The sequence below is a fragment of the Clupea harengus genome, unplaced genomic scaffold (genome assembly GCF_900700415.2).
Source record: "Clupea harengus unplaced genomic scaffold, Ch_v2.0.2, whole genome shotgun sequence".
NCBI classification, from domain to species: domain Eukaryota; kingdom Metazoa; phylum Chordata; class Actinopteri; order Clupeiformes; family Clupeidae; genus Clupea; species Clupea harengus.
The window spans coordinates 175,154-194,127 of NW_024879579.1; the positions used below are offsets into that span (position 1 = coordinate 175,154).

General features: G+C 39.3%; 1 long non-coding RNA gene and 1 gene segment (V, D, J or C); both read right to left on the reverse strand.

Annotated features, from left to right (window-relative positions):
• Nucleotides 1-1,780: 1,780 nt before the first annotated feature.
• LOC122129031 lies at nt 1,781-18,228 on the reverse strand. The segment is given in 10 exon segments: nt 1,781-1,807; nt 2,318-2,475; nt 3,336-3,641; nt 3,880-4,197; nt 4,940-5,245; nt 5,985-6,008; nt 6,357-6,409; nt 16,836-16,838; nt 17,695-17,995; nt 18,099-18,228. Coding segments are annotated over 10 exon segments (1,527 nt in total).
• LOC122129021 lies at nt 15,919-16,575 on the reverse strand. Its single transcript, XR_006151724.1, has 2 exons — nt 16,287-16,575; nt 15,919-16,174 (listed from the first exon to the last, which is right to left on the reverse strand). It is a non-coding gene; the product is annotated as an uncharacterized LOC122129021 (long non-coding RNA).
• Nucleotides 18,229-18,974: the final 746 nt, after the last annotated feature.

Here is an 18,974-nt window from a genome sequence, read left to right on the forward strand (position 1 = left end):
TCATACTTATCGTGAGGTATGGATTTGGGTGGGCACTACTGATAGGGAGGAGGGTGGGAAGGGGAATGAAGAAAGACCAGAGGAAATAAACTCAAAAATGAATCGTTTTGTTTTTTTTAGAGTAAACTTCATTATAAATTCACTTTACTATAAGTTCAAAAAGTTAATGAACGTCAAATCTGCACCTGAAACAGAGAGAGAGAGAGAGAGAGAGAGATCAGGCGAGAAGTATTTCACAGGATGTGGGCTTGTGACAAATTTGAATTTCCTCAGAGGACTTCATAGAGCCCTCTGGGACATCAGCAACTGATGCGTGGAGAAGATGCTAAAATAATGAAGTCAGTCAGAAAGCGTAGCAGCGTCTATGGCTAAACTAAACCAGGAGCTCACATCAAATAAAAAAAGGTGGGGTTCCACGCATCAATAATAACCAAACATGTAGTTAAAGGAACAGTATGTAACATTCAGAAACATGGGCCAAACAAAGCCTTCAAAAAACAAAATCATGCCCCTCAAAAGAAATGACTGTTAGAGCCAGTAGTAGTCCTTGGCTTCTCTGTGTCCTTTGGGAATAATGTGTTGACTAGTGTCTGGTCGCTCACCACAGGCTTATTCAGGTCATTCAGAAAAGTCCTTATTTTATTGACATAGAAATATACAATTTCCTCAAAGAAATTGACTTTTCTTCTTTTTTTAGTTTTTTTACTGGAACATACAAAACCCCTCTCTTGCTATGTCTTATTTTCTGGCCACTCTTCTCCGCTGAATTAAAACACTATTCAACATGATGGAAAAAACCTTGTCACTCAGTCACTCACTACCAACACTGCACTACCAGGGCTTGGTAACAGGCAGCACAAAGAAATTAAAAAGAAACATTAGACAGCACTCTCAACAAAAATGAAATACTCTGAAGTAGCTGAATATCTATTTAACATATTCTAGCAAAATGAACAAAGGCAATTTGTGTGTCTTTATATCTACCTATAAATCATGTTTTAAGATGAGGGGGAGATTTGTCAGTGGCATTACTATACAAACTTCAGGTGTTTGTGTGAACTTCAAAAGTATTCGCATTACTTGACATGTCTTGCCATTAAATTACATTTATGGAACTTAATTGTGATATGCCATCCCATAATTAGCATTACTGCACCAGAAGAAGAACTGTAGCTCTTTCAAAGAATTCTCATGAGTCTGTCAGGGTTGTTTTGCAGCCTGTGCGCAGCAGGTGTGGACACTTTCCAGGAAATCAGAAAGGGGAAGAAGGAGCTCTCATGAGTCTATTTCTGTCAAACTGAAAGAACAGATAAACCCTCTGGGGTAAATAGGTCTACTAATATCCATCATTTTCTCTCGAGTGCTTTGTTTTACAAATTTCATTTACATTTTAAAATGGTCAAATAAAATGGTAAATTCATTTAAAAATGGCAAAATAAGTTTCAACAACAGAAGTAGAATTAGAATGGCTTTTTATTAATCTAAAAATAATCTTTTGAATACAACATTAATCAATTAATTATTTGAGTATACATGTTTCTTAAAAATGAAAAGATGAAAAATTACATGAAAAAGGGAAAAGTTTATATGAAATACAACCCAGATATTGAATTGCTATCCACTTACTTACAACTAAGAAATACAATGAGATTTAAAGACAAACAAATATACAGTTAAAAACTTAGAAATTTTGAGAAAAACAAATGTACAAATAAAAACTTAGGAACACTATGAAATTTTGAGACAAAAAAAATATGCCGGCACTGTCTCCCTTCACTCATCTTCTGTGTTGTCGTCAGTGTTTCATCTGGAAATCAAGGACAAAATATTGCTTGAGAATCTTTACATAATAAGGAGACATAATTAACATAATAGAATGATGTGCTTCTTGTTGATGTGTCATCGACCATCAGCATTTTAAACAGTCTTCATCTTAATTCAGACAAAGACTAATAAAAGTAATTTTCTATATTGACCATTTTCCCTTTAATACTCCTTTGGTTGGTACTCCTATTCCCCAACCTCTTTATTCATCATTAAAATTAGCTTTCATATCTTTCATTTTAAAATCTCAAAAAGCTTGTTGTGGTTGTCCAAACTACTCATTTTAGTGAAACATTACACAAATGACCTAATACTATAACTTTATGAACAAGAAATAGTTCAACCCTGGGGTGGAATTGAGAATCGCACTCAAGATTATGTTGCTACATCCAGATGGTGTCAAAAAAAGTCATTGAACAATACTGTACTCTTTGAAAAACTGAAGAACTCCGAACATGACAAATAGTCTATGACACATTCGTTTCACCGATACCTTGGCAAGGCTGAGGACGGCACTGTAGACGAGAGAGAAGAGGAAGAGGAATACGAAGGAGGTGGCAGTGGACCACAGGCTGGTGTACTCGTCCCCCTCCTCATCCTCACTCTGAGTGCAGTGCAAGGCCACCACTTCATCTGGTACCTCAGGCTCACCTGTGGACAACACCAGACATCACTGGTGCCTCTCCTTCTTATATTACTAACAACAGCAGAGACACTATTGGCTAATGATTGGGTTACTTTAGACATGTGTGACCTTTTCCCAGAATACACCACAGCCTGATGTTAAACTGTAGATTAATGCCACAAAAATGCATTCCCCTGCTGGCATGTATAATTTGGATGATTGTTTCACCAGAGATCATTTTTAAATGTAACAACTGTCTTCAGGAACCATGTTTTTTTAACTGCTTAAATGATTGTGGAGTTCAATGCTAGTTTTATTTAGATTATGTATCTATATACTGTCTACATATACAAGATGTAAAAAAGATTGTGCTGTACTACTCTTCTCTATATTACAAGTGGAAGACCATATGGATCTATTTACACATGTTATCTTTTACAACGGATGTACACTATTGCTTTGATGAAATGCAGTGGTATGAATTTATTTGATGCTTCAATCACAAGACAGAACACAGAAGACAAAGACAGTCGGGGTTTCACAATGACTAATAAAGCATGACAGTATAGATAGTCAAGACGACACAGGGTCTCACAAACAAACATGGCAGTGCTTTGGAGAAAACAAAAGATCACAGAGACTTTCAAATGATAAGCAGGCGGTGGACAGAGGACAAGAACATCACATCAAAAACAATAACAGGAATGAAATGTATCATGAAGCATAGCGAACAACAGAGAAATGTCTCAAGCAACCCATTGGTGAACCAATACCCCAAACAATGTCTGATCTTTCATTAAGATTCTTTAAACAAAAAGGGGTGTTAGCGTGTTCCCGTGAGTCTGCTTGAGAGATTAAACACAGACAGGACACTCTGAGTATTTACGTTTTGAGTAAGTGACTCGTAGCGGGGCAGAGTAGTTTTTCATTCCGCCATGTTTGACCGCACAGGTGAACTGTGATGCTTCTGATTTCTTCAGTGATTTGTCGATCAGTATACTGACAAGTGACGTGTTGCCATCATCTTGTTTCAGGAGGGCCGTCTTTCCCTCCTGGTACTTTCCTTCACCAACCTGCCACATGATATACACATCACCAAGAGAAGAGCCCCTGACCTCACACACCAGAGAAACATGGTTTGGGTCTTTGGCTTCAGGGAGGGTGTAGATAAACACTTCAGGAGTTGCTCCACCTGATGAATGGAGATACACAACATGAGCATTGATGCAAACAGATGATTCTTACAGAAGGCCTAAAGATACCAAAGCAAAGCAGTATGGCTTTTCTCATTATGCAACACTATGAGGAAAACGCTATTTATTTTTAAGAGTGTTAACAACTCCATGACAAAGAAGAGAAGATATCAACTACAACAACTACAGCAGTATTCCCAATAAACTGAATTGCAAAGTGAAAGACAGTCTCATCACCTTGCTTTATTTTCTTCTTTCCCACAATGTTTTTGCCCTCAGTCTTGTCATACACGAGGCACTCAACCTCTTTTCCAGAGAACCAGTCAGACACGTCCACCTCCAGTTTGCTGACCTTACTAAACTGACCATTATCGAGGGCTTTAAGGGTGCCTTGTTCAGCTCTGCTACTCTGATCTCCTCCTCCCACCTTCCATGTTACTTTAGCATCTTTCACAGCTGCTGAGTCTGTTCCCATGGTGACGCACTCCAGAACTGCTTTATTGTTGAGGAAAATATCTCTTGATGATGGGGGAGTTAGCTCTACTGAGAAGTGGACTGGGAGAAAAAAAGGACTTTAATTAAAACAGGGAAAATAGGTAGAACATTAGGACACAGAAGTTCACATATACACATATGTTCATATATGTTTGTGAATGTGTGTGTGTGCATGTGTGTGTGTGTGTGCGTGTGCGTGTGTGTGTGTGTGTGTGTGTGTGTGTGTGTGTGTGTGTGTGTGTGTGTGTGTGTGAGAGAGAGAGGTGGCCTGGGAGAAAAAAGACAGAAAAGAGAAGGTGTACTGTGTGTGCGTGTGTGTGAGTGTGTGTGAGTGTGTGTGCCTATGTCTGCGTATGAATGTGACTTTACCTTTCAATTGTCTTGTTTGACTGAAGGTCTTGCCAGAATGAGTCACTTCACAAGTGTAGTGAAGATTCTTGTCCTGTGCAGTTTTATTTAGGGTCAGAAAACTCTGCGCTTTCCAGTTACCTCTGGAGTCTTTCTGAACCAACTCTGGTTCCAGCTTTTCTTCTTTTACAGTCTCACCCTCTTTCCATTTTACCGTCAGGTTTTGGGGGGAAAAGTTTTCAATGACACACATCATTCTCCAGCTTTCAGAGGTGATTACTGGCACCAAGCTGACAGTTGGTGACCTGGATGGAACTGAAATAATGTTTTCATGATTAGTACCTAATTAAGACCGACTCCTGTTCATCTCAGTCAACACTTAAGTAATCATATGTTTAAACACTCCTGTGACATTGCAATTTCTCAATAATAATGAAGCAGGATTAGCCCTTACCTGATTTAATTAGAACCTGCTTCTTGTCGCTGTTAGGATAATCCAATTCACAAGTGAACGATTTCCGTGCTTCCCAGTCTGCCAGCGGGACACTAATCTGGCTGATTTTGGAATATTTGCCATCTTTAGGGACGTCTGGGTACTGTATGAAGTCAGAGAGGTCTTTGCCTTGTGCATCTTTCCACTTATACTTCAGGGAGTTTGCTGGCGAGAATCCCCCCGTCATGCAACCAAGAGTGACCAGTCCATTGGAGTCAGAGCCACACTGAGAAAGTCCAAAGAGGGACGTCGGTACCGATGAGCCTCCTTATTACAGACAAATAAACAAAACAGATAAAGAAACAAATTAACACTCTACATTAGATCAATTATTTACTCAGATTTCTCCGTACGAACACACAACTTACCGGCTGTGACAGTAACCATAGTGCCTTGTCCCCAGTAATCAAATGCCCAGTTGCACAGAACTTATTAGAACAACCAAGTAAGACAAAATCTCTTTTGCCTTGAGATATCAGCGTTAATTTCCTCCCAGTTTTACTTCATATTACAATTTGATTGTATTCCTTTGGCTATATCACTTAGTCACATTCCGTACGTTCATATATTTTTGAAGCATTAGATAATCCAAAATAAAATCCGAAAATACATTTCTACACAACTGATTGTAAAATGCTGGGCTTGGTGCTGAGATTCGCAGTTCTTACCAGATGAAACGGTGACCATTGTTCCTTTCCCCCAATAGTCAAAAGCGTAGTCACAGTGAGAATGAATCGCATGTTTGCCTTGCAAAAACTATGACCGGATCGATTTCACAGGTTTATAGATCCATATTTCATAGGACATGAACTAAATAATAATCTAGTGTTTCAAACAGGCTTTTGGATATTTTCGACGAATCTTCGAATTAGTCAAACCAAGCTACCAACCTTAGATATTCTGGCATTTAATTTCAAAGGCAGTGGTAAAGGTGATCAGTGTTGGGTTTGCCTCTTTTATGTTCATCCTAATTTAGAATAAGCGAGTAGTTAACAGTCTGCCTTACCTGCTGAGACGGTCACTGATGTGCCTTTACCCCAGTAGTCAAAAGCGTTGTCACATTGAAATATGTAACAGAAGCACCGGACAAAAACTAGTAAGGAAAATGTCACATTCCAAGCCGATGTATCCTACCGTTACTAAAATCTTAATTCTTATCAATTCTATGCATTATGAGAGCGAAATATCTTAGCGTAAGAAATCGGATGACATTGTCACACATTCCATTAGAGTAGGCCTACTACTGTCTTATACATGTTAAATTGCAATTTGTGGGTTTCACCTAATTTTCTGACAAAAGTAATCTAATCATCTGGTTCATAAAAAAAGTTTTCAAGAGAAAAAAAATAGTTAGATTTTAAATTAAGTTTTTCCTCACCAGTTGAAACCGTAACTGCTGTGCCTTTCCCCCAGTAATCGAATCCACCGTCACTGTGGCTAACTAAGTAACATTCACTGTACACAAACTTAAAGCCATCTATTTTAACCGTATCTATTCTTATTTTTTTTTCAGAAGACGTCCGATATTCGTGTTAGTTAAGAAAGACATGTTTGGTCTCACCTCGCCATATTTGTTCACATGGGTAGCCTACTGCGTATAAGAATAAACATTTAATATGTCCCGTATTCCTTGAGCAATGAATGTTATTGAATGTTATGCATTGCTGGTATAATTTAAGAGTAATCTCATTTTTGCATCGGAAAATGTGAATACCTACCTGATGAGACTGTCACTTGAGTTCCTTTTCCCCAGTAATCGAAGTAGTAATCACTGTGAGACAACTAATTGGGTCTTCATACAGAAAACTCGCACTGTTATTAGGTTAATAAACTACCACAACTGGCGCTATCTGATGGATATGAATTGATTAGACACTTACCAGAAGACACCGTCACTTGAGTTCCTTTCCCCCAGTAGTCGAAATAGCCGTCACAGTGTTCGATCTGGCTATCTCTTGGAGCAAAAACCAAAAAAAGAAACAGCTTTGACTGCTGGCTTCCTTCGGGTTATCATATATTGGACCTAGTAGGAGGAGGAAACAAGCCCTTTTGGACAGATTTTAACATTAATCCTCCCCATTATTCAGGAAAATTCATGACGGTGTTTCCAATTATCAAATATAAATATTTGTGATATGATTCAGGGAGATCTGCAGTAGATGATGATAGTTATCCAGCAGACCAAAATTTATATTTTACAACTCTAATGTGAAATCCTGATAGCAATGATCAGTCAGAAGAAGGGCATGAGGGTTGAGAAGTCCATATGGCAGTTCATGATATGATGATGATATGATGTTGTTTGTACACAAGTTTTACAACTGTGGGACACAATCTACCTCACAACATTCCTTGGTCTCTTTAGTAATTTCCGTGATGTATCTTAAAATGCATCACTGCTTACAATGACAGGCTATTTTCAAGTAATCCATTTTGTAATCTGGCTTTAAACATCTTTACTTGAATGTTTATTTGTTGTTGAGGTGTGTTAGCCCCTGTCTTGAGGGTTCAGTGGTTTCAAGCGTTCATAAAGGAGCAGTATAAACACTAGACCTTTCCACAAATCTAAACTGGGCTTGATACCAGTGGCGTAACGTAGTAACGACGGGCCCAGGTGCAAGATATTATGACGGCCCCCCCTAGTGAACGCTAAAGGTGTTTGTTATCGATATAAATAGTGTTTAATTAATCAACCTTACATATTTCAGAAGCGATGGGTGTGTACACAATGAACTAAGTCTTGTTTGACTCTCAGCCAGTGCCGCCGCTCCCATAACGCGCACTACGCGCTGTGCGTAGGACACCAAGTCCTGAGGGGGCACCAAAAAAATAGGCAACTGAAAAATCATCATAGTTATAATAATTATAATGCCGATATTATTTCAGTATAGAAATATTAGGCACCTTTTAGGCATGTATATTACAAAACAGGCAGAACAAGAGATATATTTAATTGCTCAAAAAAAGTTACGATGGTGCCCCCCAAAAAACAAACTCAACTTCCCAAGCTCGCCGTGGGTGCCCTTTCCTATCTCAGTGGCCTGACGAACTTTGACAGTAGGCTAGGTCTTATCGAAAATGGCCTCAAAAAGACAACAAGGGTAGAACAAAGACATAGAAAGAAACTGCGAGATGATGACTGTGCATCACTTGCAGGCAAGTCCATGTTTAATTATTGTTAAATACGGGAAATGTGCTGCTAATTTAATGGTATGCATACACCTCGAACTAGCTGACGTTATTGCTAATGTTAGCACACTCAAATATATTATAACTTAGGTGCAAGTAGGTTTGCCAACAGTCCCGAATTGTCTGGGACATCCCGAATTTTGGGTGATTTTGAGCTCCAGTCCCGTATTCCAATCACAGCCTTTTTTATGTGTATCCGTGAAAAGAGAAAAATATAACAGTTAAGTGTAATCTGTCCCCTGGAGACAAGCGCCTCTCAACTGCGCTTGACTCCAAGCATTTGTTACGCCAACAGGAACAGGTGAAACGAGAGATCATCATGCCTCGACTGAAGGTCAGACTGCCCCAACTTAAATAGAGTATCTTAAATCACGATTAAATTGGAAGCTTGCACATTGACTACTGGTTGTTTTCATATTTCATATCAGCATTCTTTACACATGATGAACTGGTGTTAATATATGTGAATATGAACTCGTTCATACGAAGTGTAACAGGCACCCATTATAATTGTAGAAGTTAAATCGAGGAGACTATAACCTTAGCTAGATAACTAGCTATCATTTCATGCAAACGGAAATCTTCCATTTAAACCGTTTAAGGTTATTAAAAGTTTCCTTAGCTAGCTAGCTAGCATAGCACCTAGATAACCATAGCAACCAGGAATCACAACTTTAGCTGCAAAGTTATGAATCTGTATTGACAAGAGGTAAATAGCGCCCCCCCTTGACCCATCTAAAACAATGTTAAAACTGTGGCCAGGCAGTGAACTGCAACCAGTCTGAGTTACATAGGACATTGAGACAGAGGCCCTGTTCGAAATGGGTTAAAATGCTGTTTAACGAATTACGTTCTGACTCTGATTCTGACCGGAGCGCGAATGAAAAAAATAGAGCGCGGGCCCCAAATTGGGCAGCCTTGGTCTAATGCTATTTCAAGAAAACATGAAACAACATGAAATTTGAGAGAATCTTGTAATCATTCTCTTGACTATTACTATGAACAATACATCCAAGTCAGTTCAGTAGTGGTTTGCCAAAATTACACTGAAATGAATAGGTTTATGGTATGGCTAAGGAAACCTTGCGATTTCCATTATTGTTGGTCAGCTGTTGGCGAAATGTTAAACTGGCAGAAACAAACGTTTTTTTCTCGGGGTGGGGGGGGGGGGGGGGGGGGGGCATCATAAAGAAGTTATGCTTAGGGCACCAAAATGGCTAGCAGCGGCACTGACTATGATGATTTTTCAGTTGCCTATTTTTTTGGTGCCCCCTCAGGACTTGGTGCCCTACGCACAGCGCGTAGTGCGCGTAATGGGAGCGGCGGCACTGACTGTAGGCCTACTTTGGGGTACGTTATTCTTTTTAAATATACATTAGAAATAAGTTTAAGGCAAAAAAGCAGTATGTCACTGGCAGCTATTGGCCAGTACATGTTTGTAATGTTGTTTTAGAGTGATCTTCAGTTTACTATATTAAAGTACCACTAAGACTGCTGTAATATATTGAAAGTCTGAAAATGAATAGACCTCCAACGATTCGACCTCCCAGTGGTTCTTTCCCAGACAGGGGAGACATTGGGCCAGGCCAAATGATTGGGGACTGGGGAGGGCTTGGCCACAACAACTCTGGGGGCCTACTCTGAGTTCCATCATTACCCATGGGAGTAAGTCAACACAGGAGTCATCATAGAGGCTGGCCATGAGAGCAGCTTTCTTCAGCACACAGAAAAGATAAAAGACAGAAATCATATTTTGAGACCTGATGGTGAGATATGTAAAAACACGTCCTGGAACTCCTCCTGAAAACTTCTAATTACCATTTTAATTATTAGTTGTGATATTATTATATGATGTACACAATACAACACTGATCCCCTTCTTTCACTGATTCTAACTGACTTTTCACATTGACTTAGACATGTTCGCCTATTTTGATCCCTGCTACACCATACAGCAAAGGAACTGTAGCTCTTTCAAAGAATTCTCATGAGTCTCTCAGGGTTGTTTTGCAGCCTGTGCGCAGCAGGTGTGGACACTTTCCAGGAAATCAGAAAGGGGAAGAAGGAGCTCACATGAGTCTATTTCTGTCAAACTGAACAAACAGAAAAACCCTCTTGGATAAAAACTGCACAAATAATTATAATTGTCTCTTGAATGTTTTGTTTTTGTATATTTCATTTGCTTTTATAAAAATAAAAAGTGTATGTTAACTTTCTACAACAAAAGGTGAATATACCACTACTTTACTGATCTGAACAGTGTAACAAAAACCTGTATTCACCAAGGCCGGATCTAGACGTTTGTGCAAGATGGTCCCCAAGGAGCTGTCCGTGGGGCTGATGATTTTGGCATGCAAAGTGGATAGATCTACATAAAACCTGGCCCATATGGTGTTGACTGTTCATTTTGGATAATATCGACATTTACATAGTTACATTTGTCAAAGAGGCATGGGGACCATCATTCATCATCAGTTTACACAATTATTACGATTAACCTGTTTAGCATATAGGTAAACAAATACTCTCCCCCATACATCCTGAAGTCAATTGACATAGCTTGAAAGAGACGGCTGTGTCATTTCAATATTGTTATACACATCTTACAGCTTTTCTGGTTAAATAACACTCTGATTAAATTTAACAATTGGACTCCTAATCTAAAGACACCTTGCATTGAGTCTGTATGAAGTCAATGGAGAAAGCATAGACCTACAAAGACTGCCGTGGCATTGAATTAGTAATTACCTCTACTGCCATGATCAGTGTCTGACTTGACCTTTTAGACGATCCAATCACTTTCAATGTAATTTAGATTGATGGTCATAAACCACAGCCCTGCCTCAAATGAATCCAATAAAACAGTTCCAGACCACAAAGATTGCAGTGAATGTGAGATAGGCAGAGCAAAACTACAGGGACCTCAAGCACTCAACACACGACTTATCTATCTGTTTGTCTTCCTGTCTGTCTGTGTGTCTGTCTGTGTGTCTGTGTGTCTGTGTGTCTGTCTGTCTGTCTGTCTGTCTGTCTGTCTCTGTCTGTATGCGTTAGTTATTTTGTTTCCAGGTAAGTCATGACAGATATTACTACGTCCCGAGCTCACAGTACATGATTGCTTCACAGAAACACCTAGCCTGTAATGATCAGCTCCATCAACATTCCAGTCCCCAATCCAGTGATTGTTCACTGATCTGTCTGTTTCTCTCATCAATACACTTTGTGTCATCAAGTCATGTTTTCAAACTTTATTCTTACCCCTTAATAGGAGTAAACTGTGGAATCTGCAATAAGTGCGCCGTTCTGCAAAGTCAACAGTGAGCTTTTATTCAGAGAGTAGTTTTTGTAATGGGATGTATCACTGTGACCCCCCGTATAGCACACTGACAAACTCAGTGACAAAAACCTCCTCCCCCTAAGTTACAGTACAATGACATATCTGTGACACATCACAGGAACAGCACTTCACTGGCATATTTTCTACATCAGAATAACGGATTTAAGAGTTTTGTAGATAAGTGTGAATTTAGGTGGCAACATAATATTCTAAATTGAAATCAACAGAAGTTGATCCATGACTAGAAACACGGTAAGTTCATGCTTTATTTCTGTGTCATCTGTATAGTTCTGCTTGTTGTAAGGTTATGGATCCTTACAAACATGTGTATTTATCTATTTTATTAACTTTGGTTGTTATAGTGCATCTATTAATTTCAAGTGTTTTTAGAGACGAACAAAGACACTGCGTGTCATGTCGTGTCTTGTCCTAAAGATGAGGAAAATATCTCTTGATGAAGGGGGAGTTAGCTGTACTGAGAGGTGGCCTGGGAGAAAAAAGGACTTTAAGTGAAACAGGGAAAATAGGTAGTACATATACACATATGTTCATATATGTTTGTGAATGTGTGTGTGTGTGTGTGTGTGTGTGTGTGTGTGTGTGTGTGTGTGTGTGTGTGTGTGTGTGTGTGTGTGTGCGTTTGCGTTTGTGTGAGTGTGTGTGCCTATGTCTGCGTATGAATGTGACTTTAACTTTCAATTGTCTTGTTTGACTGAAGGTCTTGCCAGAATGAGACACTTCACACGTGTAGTGAAGATTCTTGTCCTGTACAGTTTTATCTAGGCTCAGAAAACTGTGCGCTGTCCAGTAACCTCTGGAGTCTTGCTGACTTACCCCAGTAGACGAAATAGTCACAGTGGTTTGTCTCCTCAATGCCTCGGTCAAAAACTTTTACACCTTCCGCAGTATAAGTCTTGATTTAGTACAGAGATGGAAGCCTAAATGTCAACAGTATGATCACTCAAAAATAAAAATTAAAAACAAGGAATTGTCACAATACAGAGGAACTTTGTATGGGACAATAATACAATTATTCTTCAATGTTTATACTGACGTAATTGCATCTAAATAAAAGAATCAACAGTGCAGCAGGGCTACACTGCCAGATCCCTGTCTCAAATGAATCCAATAAAACAGTTCCAGACCACAAAGAGTGCAGTGAATGTGAGATAGGCAGAGCAAAACTAGAGGGACCTTAAGCACTCAACACACGACTTATCTATCTGTTTGTCTTCCTGTCTGTCTGTCTGTCTGTCTGTCTGTCTGTCTGTCTGTCTGTCTGTCTGTCTGTCTGTCTGTGTGTGTCTGTATGCGTTAGTTATTTAGTTTCCAGGTAAGTCATGACAGATATTACTACGTCCCAAGCCCACAGTACATGATTGCTTCACAGAAACACCTAGCCTGTAATGATCAGCTCCATCAACATCCCAGTCCCCAATCCAGTGATTGTTCACTGATCTGTCTGTCTCTCTGATCAATACACTATGTGTCATCAAGTTATCACTAACAAATATGTCTTGTCCTTACTCTTCAATTGTTTTCAAACTTTATTCTTACCCCTTAATAGGAGTAAACTGTGGAATCTGCAATAAGTGCGCCGTTCTGCAAAGTCAACAGTGAGGTTTTATTCAGAGAGTAGTTTTTGTAATGGGATGTATCACTGTGGCCCCAGCCCACACACTGACAAACTCAGTGACAAAAACTCCCTCCCCCTAAGTTACAGTACAATGACATACAGTATCTGTGAAACATCACAGGAACAGCACTTCACTGGCATATTTTCTACATCAGAATGACTGATTTAAGAGTTTTGTAGATTAGTGTGAATTTAGGTGGCAATATAATATTCTAAATTGAAATCAACAGAAGTTGACCCATGACTAGAAAAACTGTAAGTTCATGCTTTATTTCTGTACCATCTGTATATTTCTGCTTGTTGTAAGGTTATGGATCCTTATAAACATGTGTATTTATTTTTTTATTACAGTACATCTATTAATTTCAAGTGTTTTTAGAGACGAACAAATACACTGCGTGTCGGGGACCTGTTCGTCCTAAAGAGGACTCTAAAGATGATAAGTGTACTTTAAAACAGAATGACGTATCGGTTGTGTATTTGTGTATTTTAAAGTATGTCAGTGTATGCATTATGGGGCACTATATTTATATACCATGAACACACTGGCCGTCGCTCTCTCTCTGCTGGTATTTGTCCTTTACGTGTCAAACAGCTTTTGATGATAATATTTACACACTTTGATGTAGTTGTTTACCAGTTAATAGTTACAAACTCAGTGTAGTTCCCGATGGCTTTTATATTTGCAAGTAGTGTCATCTAAGAAAAGGTTTTTGTCATGGTATTTCTCACTCTGACCCCCCACCATCACATTAATACATTCAGTTACAAAAACACTCCACCTCCAACTCATCTGAACAGGAACAGGAGTTCAGTCACTACTACGCTGGACTGATTACTATCAATATCTGTCTGGATAACAATACAGTGATTTAAATGGTTAAAGCAATACAATGGTTTAAACTTCCACTGCAAAACTGTATTGTACCATACTTGTTGTTACAGCAGTGAAGTCCTCAGTGAGTTTATGTTTGTGTAATTGCTGGAATCATGTACCGGAAAAACAGAGTTTCCCAATATGTTTGTAATGAATCCAATGTCAGCACTAAGTCTAAATTCTGTGCTAGCTGATTCACCGTCATATCTGGCTAAGAAGCTGGGATTCATTCAACACATTCTCCTTTTGATATTCAGTTCACCTCATGCACATGCAGCTCTCCCAGTCACTTTCATCTGATGTAAATAAAATATTCACTTTCACTGACGTAGTGTCTGAGAGGTAATTGTTGCCCTTGCAGCACCTTGTGTAATTCAAATTGGGCTCACCACCACCATCAGAGCTATAGGCCCTTTCCTAGATATGTACATATTGTTATAAGTATAAGTATAAGTATTCCTTACTGATTTTTCACTCAACATCATTTTGATCAACCTTTCACTGTTATAATCACAGTAATAGTGGGAGTAGAAAGTGGTGTGTAAGGTATTCATAGTTGCCATGGGAATCATCATTGACATCATAGTAGCCCCACAGTCTAAGACATAAAACATGTCTTTCATGTGAAGTGTGAGTGTGCAAGCTAGTGTGAATATCATATAATGCTATTCCTGTTGCAGATTGATCTTTACACAATTAAAATGAAATCAATAAAATCACCCAAAATTCAACACAAAACAGTAGTTAGTTTTTAGGGTAGAGAGAGTATTTCAGGCAGCCATTAAGAAGGATGTTTAGAGACAGTTATAGGCTCTTCTCCATGAAAAGGCAGCTGTTGTTTTGCTAAAACCACTTCCTTTCCACCATGACATGGACAGGAAATATATATTTGCTGACACTTAAAGGTTCTCTCATTTGCACTGGATTGGTGTTTTTGCTGTATCTGTAGAATGTATTTCTGAGACGCGTACTGCTCCGGAGAAGGAGTTTCATTATACTGGAAGACTGTATGTGAGATACCATCACTCCTCTGGAAATGAAACATCCAATGGTAAGAGGCTGCTTTGGCGGTATAGGCAATGAAACGAAACAGATACTATTACAAAGTAAACTGGGTACATCAGTAAGTTTATTATTAGTTTGATTGGTGTTGCCTGACTGATGTTGAATTGATAGAACTCAGATGTGAGAAAACCACAACACACTGATGCCATTGTAAAAATCAGTGAAAAGTTAATCAGCAAATGCATGCATTATTTAATTGCATTATACCGCTCCTCAGAATGTTACAAAATGTTCCATTGACTATGGGCTACCCCGACGTTTGTATGTCTGATATGAAGGGGATAATGTATAGCCTGCTGGTCAGTATCGGAAAATAAATCCCGACGGGATGGACAGGATACATGAAATGGTGACAAAATCATTCAAACATTTTGGACATAATGTGCACTCTTCTACACAGGCCTTGCTTTCCTTCAGTTCTTTTTTGTTTACGCTAAGAAGACATATGTATGTTTGACTGAATTCATTGGTTTCACACAAAGACACATAGTTTTTCGCTAAACCAGAATTTTGTCAATTCCCACTGAGTTTCACAATATTTCTCATTCGACAGATCATTTGGTAATGCAAAATAATGTTGTATAATGTTTTATGGTATAGAGAATATTTTCCTGCTGGGTCTCAAACTCTGGCCAGTGGCTTCACAGACCCAGAGGCTCTGAAGTCATTGCAGTACACCTGCAACCTAACATTTGGCCATGAAGTACAGCATCGTCTCGTACTTCACATAGGCAGTGGGAAAACCACATGTTGTTTTTGTTCAGCAGTGTAGTTGTTTCTGTCACTGTGAATCACAAGCACAGTAGTACACAGCTGTGTCTTCAGGTCTCAGATTGCTCATGTGTAAAAAGACTTGACTCTTGCTGTTGTCTCTGGTCGTTGTGAACCTTCCCTGGACAGCTTGTGAGTAATATATATAGTCACTGCCAGGGTAAATATAAGACAACCAGTCCAGCCCTTTTCCAGCTGCTTGTCTGATCCAAGCTACATAAGGATCACTGCTAAAGCCAGAGTACGTGCAGGTCAGTTTGTGGGAGTCTCCAGGTTTAAGAACCACTGACTCAGACTCACTCATAGTCTGGCCTCTACCACCTGTAAGTAAAACATATCAAATTAGAAACAAATAAGATAATAACCACAGTAGTCTTAACACAGACACTTAATTCATATAGCGCTGCATTGGATATTTATCTATAGCACATACTGTCTGGGTAGACCAAAAACACAACAGTGCACCAAATGATCCTCAGCTCCATTCTACTGATGTAGTCTCCAAAACAGCCGTTGCATACAATTTCATTTGATGGTGAGAGTATATAAGATGGTGAAGTTGGGATGACTTTGCATAGACTGCCCACGTCACGCTGGCATGGAATAAGTGACGGAGTGCTCCTCCCCTCTTTCCATTCCTCGCCAGAACTTAATTATTCCACTCTTACACTGCCACCTATTGACATAATAGGGTATTACAGGAAAAGATGTGTCGACAAGATTACTTGTAGAAACTTCAAGTTATTCTTATATCTATCAGATCATAATAATTGTAGTAATGAGAATATGTTTGGGATCTCTTTGGGCTTTCAACACTTACTTATCAACTTTCGCAAGGCAACTGGCATAACCAGAATGTATTGCAATTTAGTTAACTTGTGAATCATTCCTCTCTCTGGTGTCATTTAATAAACTGGCAATGCATGTGTTAAAATCATACTGGTACAAGGTAAGAAAAGTAAACATAAGAAAAATCCATAACCCCCTCTGCTTTGCAAACTCGGCTTCAGAGTTGCTCATTATTGCTTGTGAAATGCAATTCAGTCCACCAACATTTACCTGACATTAATGAAATACACAAAATACAGATAAATACAGACATAGCATAGGCCAAACAAATAGGTTCCATATGAGCACACAAAACAGGCATTTATTACAATGATTCAGTTATTGAAGCGATTTCCCTTCAAGTTTCATTGCTTTGGAATAGTGAATATCTTCTGATAGTCCTAAAGGCTAAACGTTTACATGGGAAATATATTGGGATCTTTGGTTCTGGGAAAGAGGGGCTGTGAAATTCAAGTTGAGGGTTCAGGAGTTATGGAAAAGTGAGGTAGAGAATATTTGAACATTTGAACGTTATATGCTGTGTGAAAACGAATGAGCATTTTAATTTTCACAAATTGCAAAACTGATGGAAACCATTAAATACACCAAACACACTAAGCACTCTGTCCATTCTGAACAGGATGGAAGGGGGGAAGGCTGGTGGGAAGAGTAAAGAAGAAAGACAGAAAGATGCTGATATTTAACAGCAAGAGGGGAACAGTGACCACCCAATGAGTAATATTAATATACACCTGGAACATTGTCACTGATAGCCATTCAAAATACCCATAATTGTCTATAATTGACCTACCAACTGTATCTATACTCTATTGCCTATAGTCTATTTGTCATTTATATCCAGTTATTAGATCCACTGAGCGTTTCCCTGTTTTGTGTCTCTTGAGACATGAATGAATGTACTGTTATAGCAGGTGCCTGAAGCAGAAGCTCTGTTGTCTCTGTGTCATGAAGGGTTTTTGTGTGGCTGGTTGTATTGGTTTAACCACTGTGACTCTCTAGCACAGTAATAGACTGCAGTGTCCTCAGACTTCAACTGGGTCATATGCAGGTAGAGATTAGAGCTGTCCTTGGATGCAGTGAATCTGCCTTGGACTGTCTGGGCTGTGCTCTTGCTACTCTCAGAATAGTAGTAAATAATCCATTCCAGTCCTTTCCCTGGAGCTTGGCGGACCCAGTACATGCTAGTTCTCCCCACGTCAAGTCCACTGCAGGCACAAGTCAGTTTGAGAGTTCCTCCTGGAGTCACCATCACTGGCTGCTGAGACTGTGTGAGCACAATCTGACCTCTGACCACTGAAAAATAGGAGTAAAGATAACAAGTTATGAATGAATTACTCTACAGTCACATTTTAGCTGGACTGAACACTAAATTCTAATAGTGGTGTCATTCACTCACAGGTTGCAGACCTCAACAGTATCAGCAGCAGGACTACAGGCAGCATGGCTGGTACTGGAGTGGAACAGGGAGGATCTAAATCAAACCTGCTCTTCTCTACCTCTGTGTGGAAATAGCTGACTGTCTGACTGCTGCAGTTTAAATAGGCAAACATTCAGTAGCATCTTTGCATCTATGCACACAGCTGGTCATGTCACGGGTATAAAAGCAAGGACCCGTTCTGTAAGAGTATTCATGCAAATACTCCTTAAAATGACCGTACATTACGTTTAAGGTGGAAACAAATAAACGTTTAAAATAATATTTCTCCTTGGCATCCATACACTCAACATATCATATATAGTATTTAGTGTGTTTATACACAATGGTCTTCTGTACTTTAATTATTCTGCCCTCCTGTTTCAAGATCAATCTAAGATGGCCAGTGGCAGACCCTAAACTATTGCTTGAGAATAATTGAGAACATTTTCAGCCATACCCTTTTGAAGAAAAGATTTGTATTTATTTCAGTGTGTGTTGGTGAGTAAGTCAGCCTTTCTATCAGTGTGCTTTCTTAATGCAACGCCATGGTTGACTGGTGCAGTCGTTTTATTTATCTGAACATCAGTAATGCACAGCTGTGAATCCAGCCTCTAGATTCTGGCCCTGGAGACTTATTGTGTTACTGGAGGTGTCTCTGGAGAAGCTGAACGTATGTGTCCCCATCATAGTCTATGCCTGATATCCACTCCAGTGCTTTTCCTGCTGACTGCCGTATCCAGTGTGTAGGAGAACAGCAGCTTGTCGAGTGAATACCCAGCCACTTTACAGAAGAGACTCAAAGTCTGACCAGGCTGTCATCATGGAACTCGGTTGAGTAAGAACAACAGCACTGCA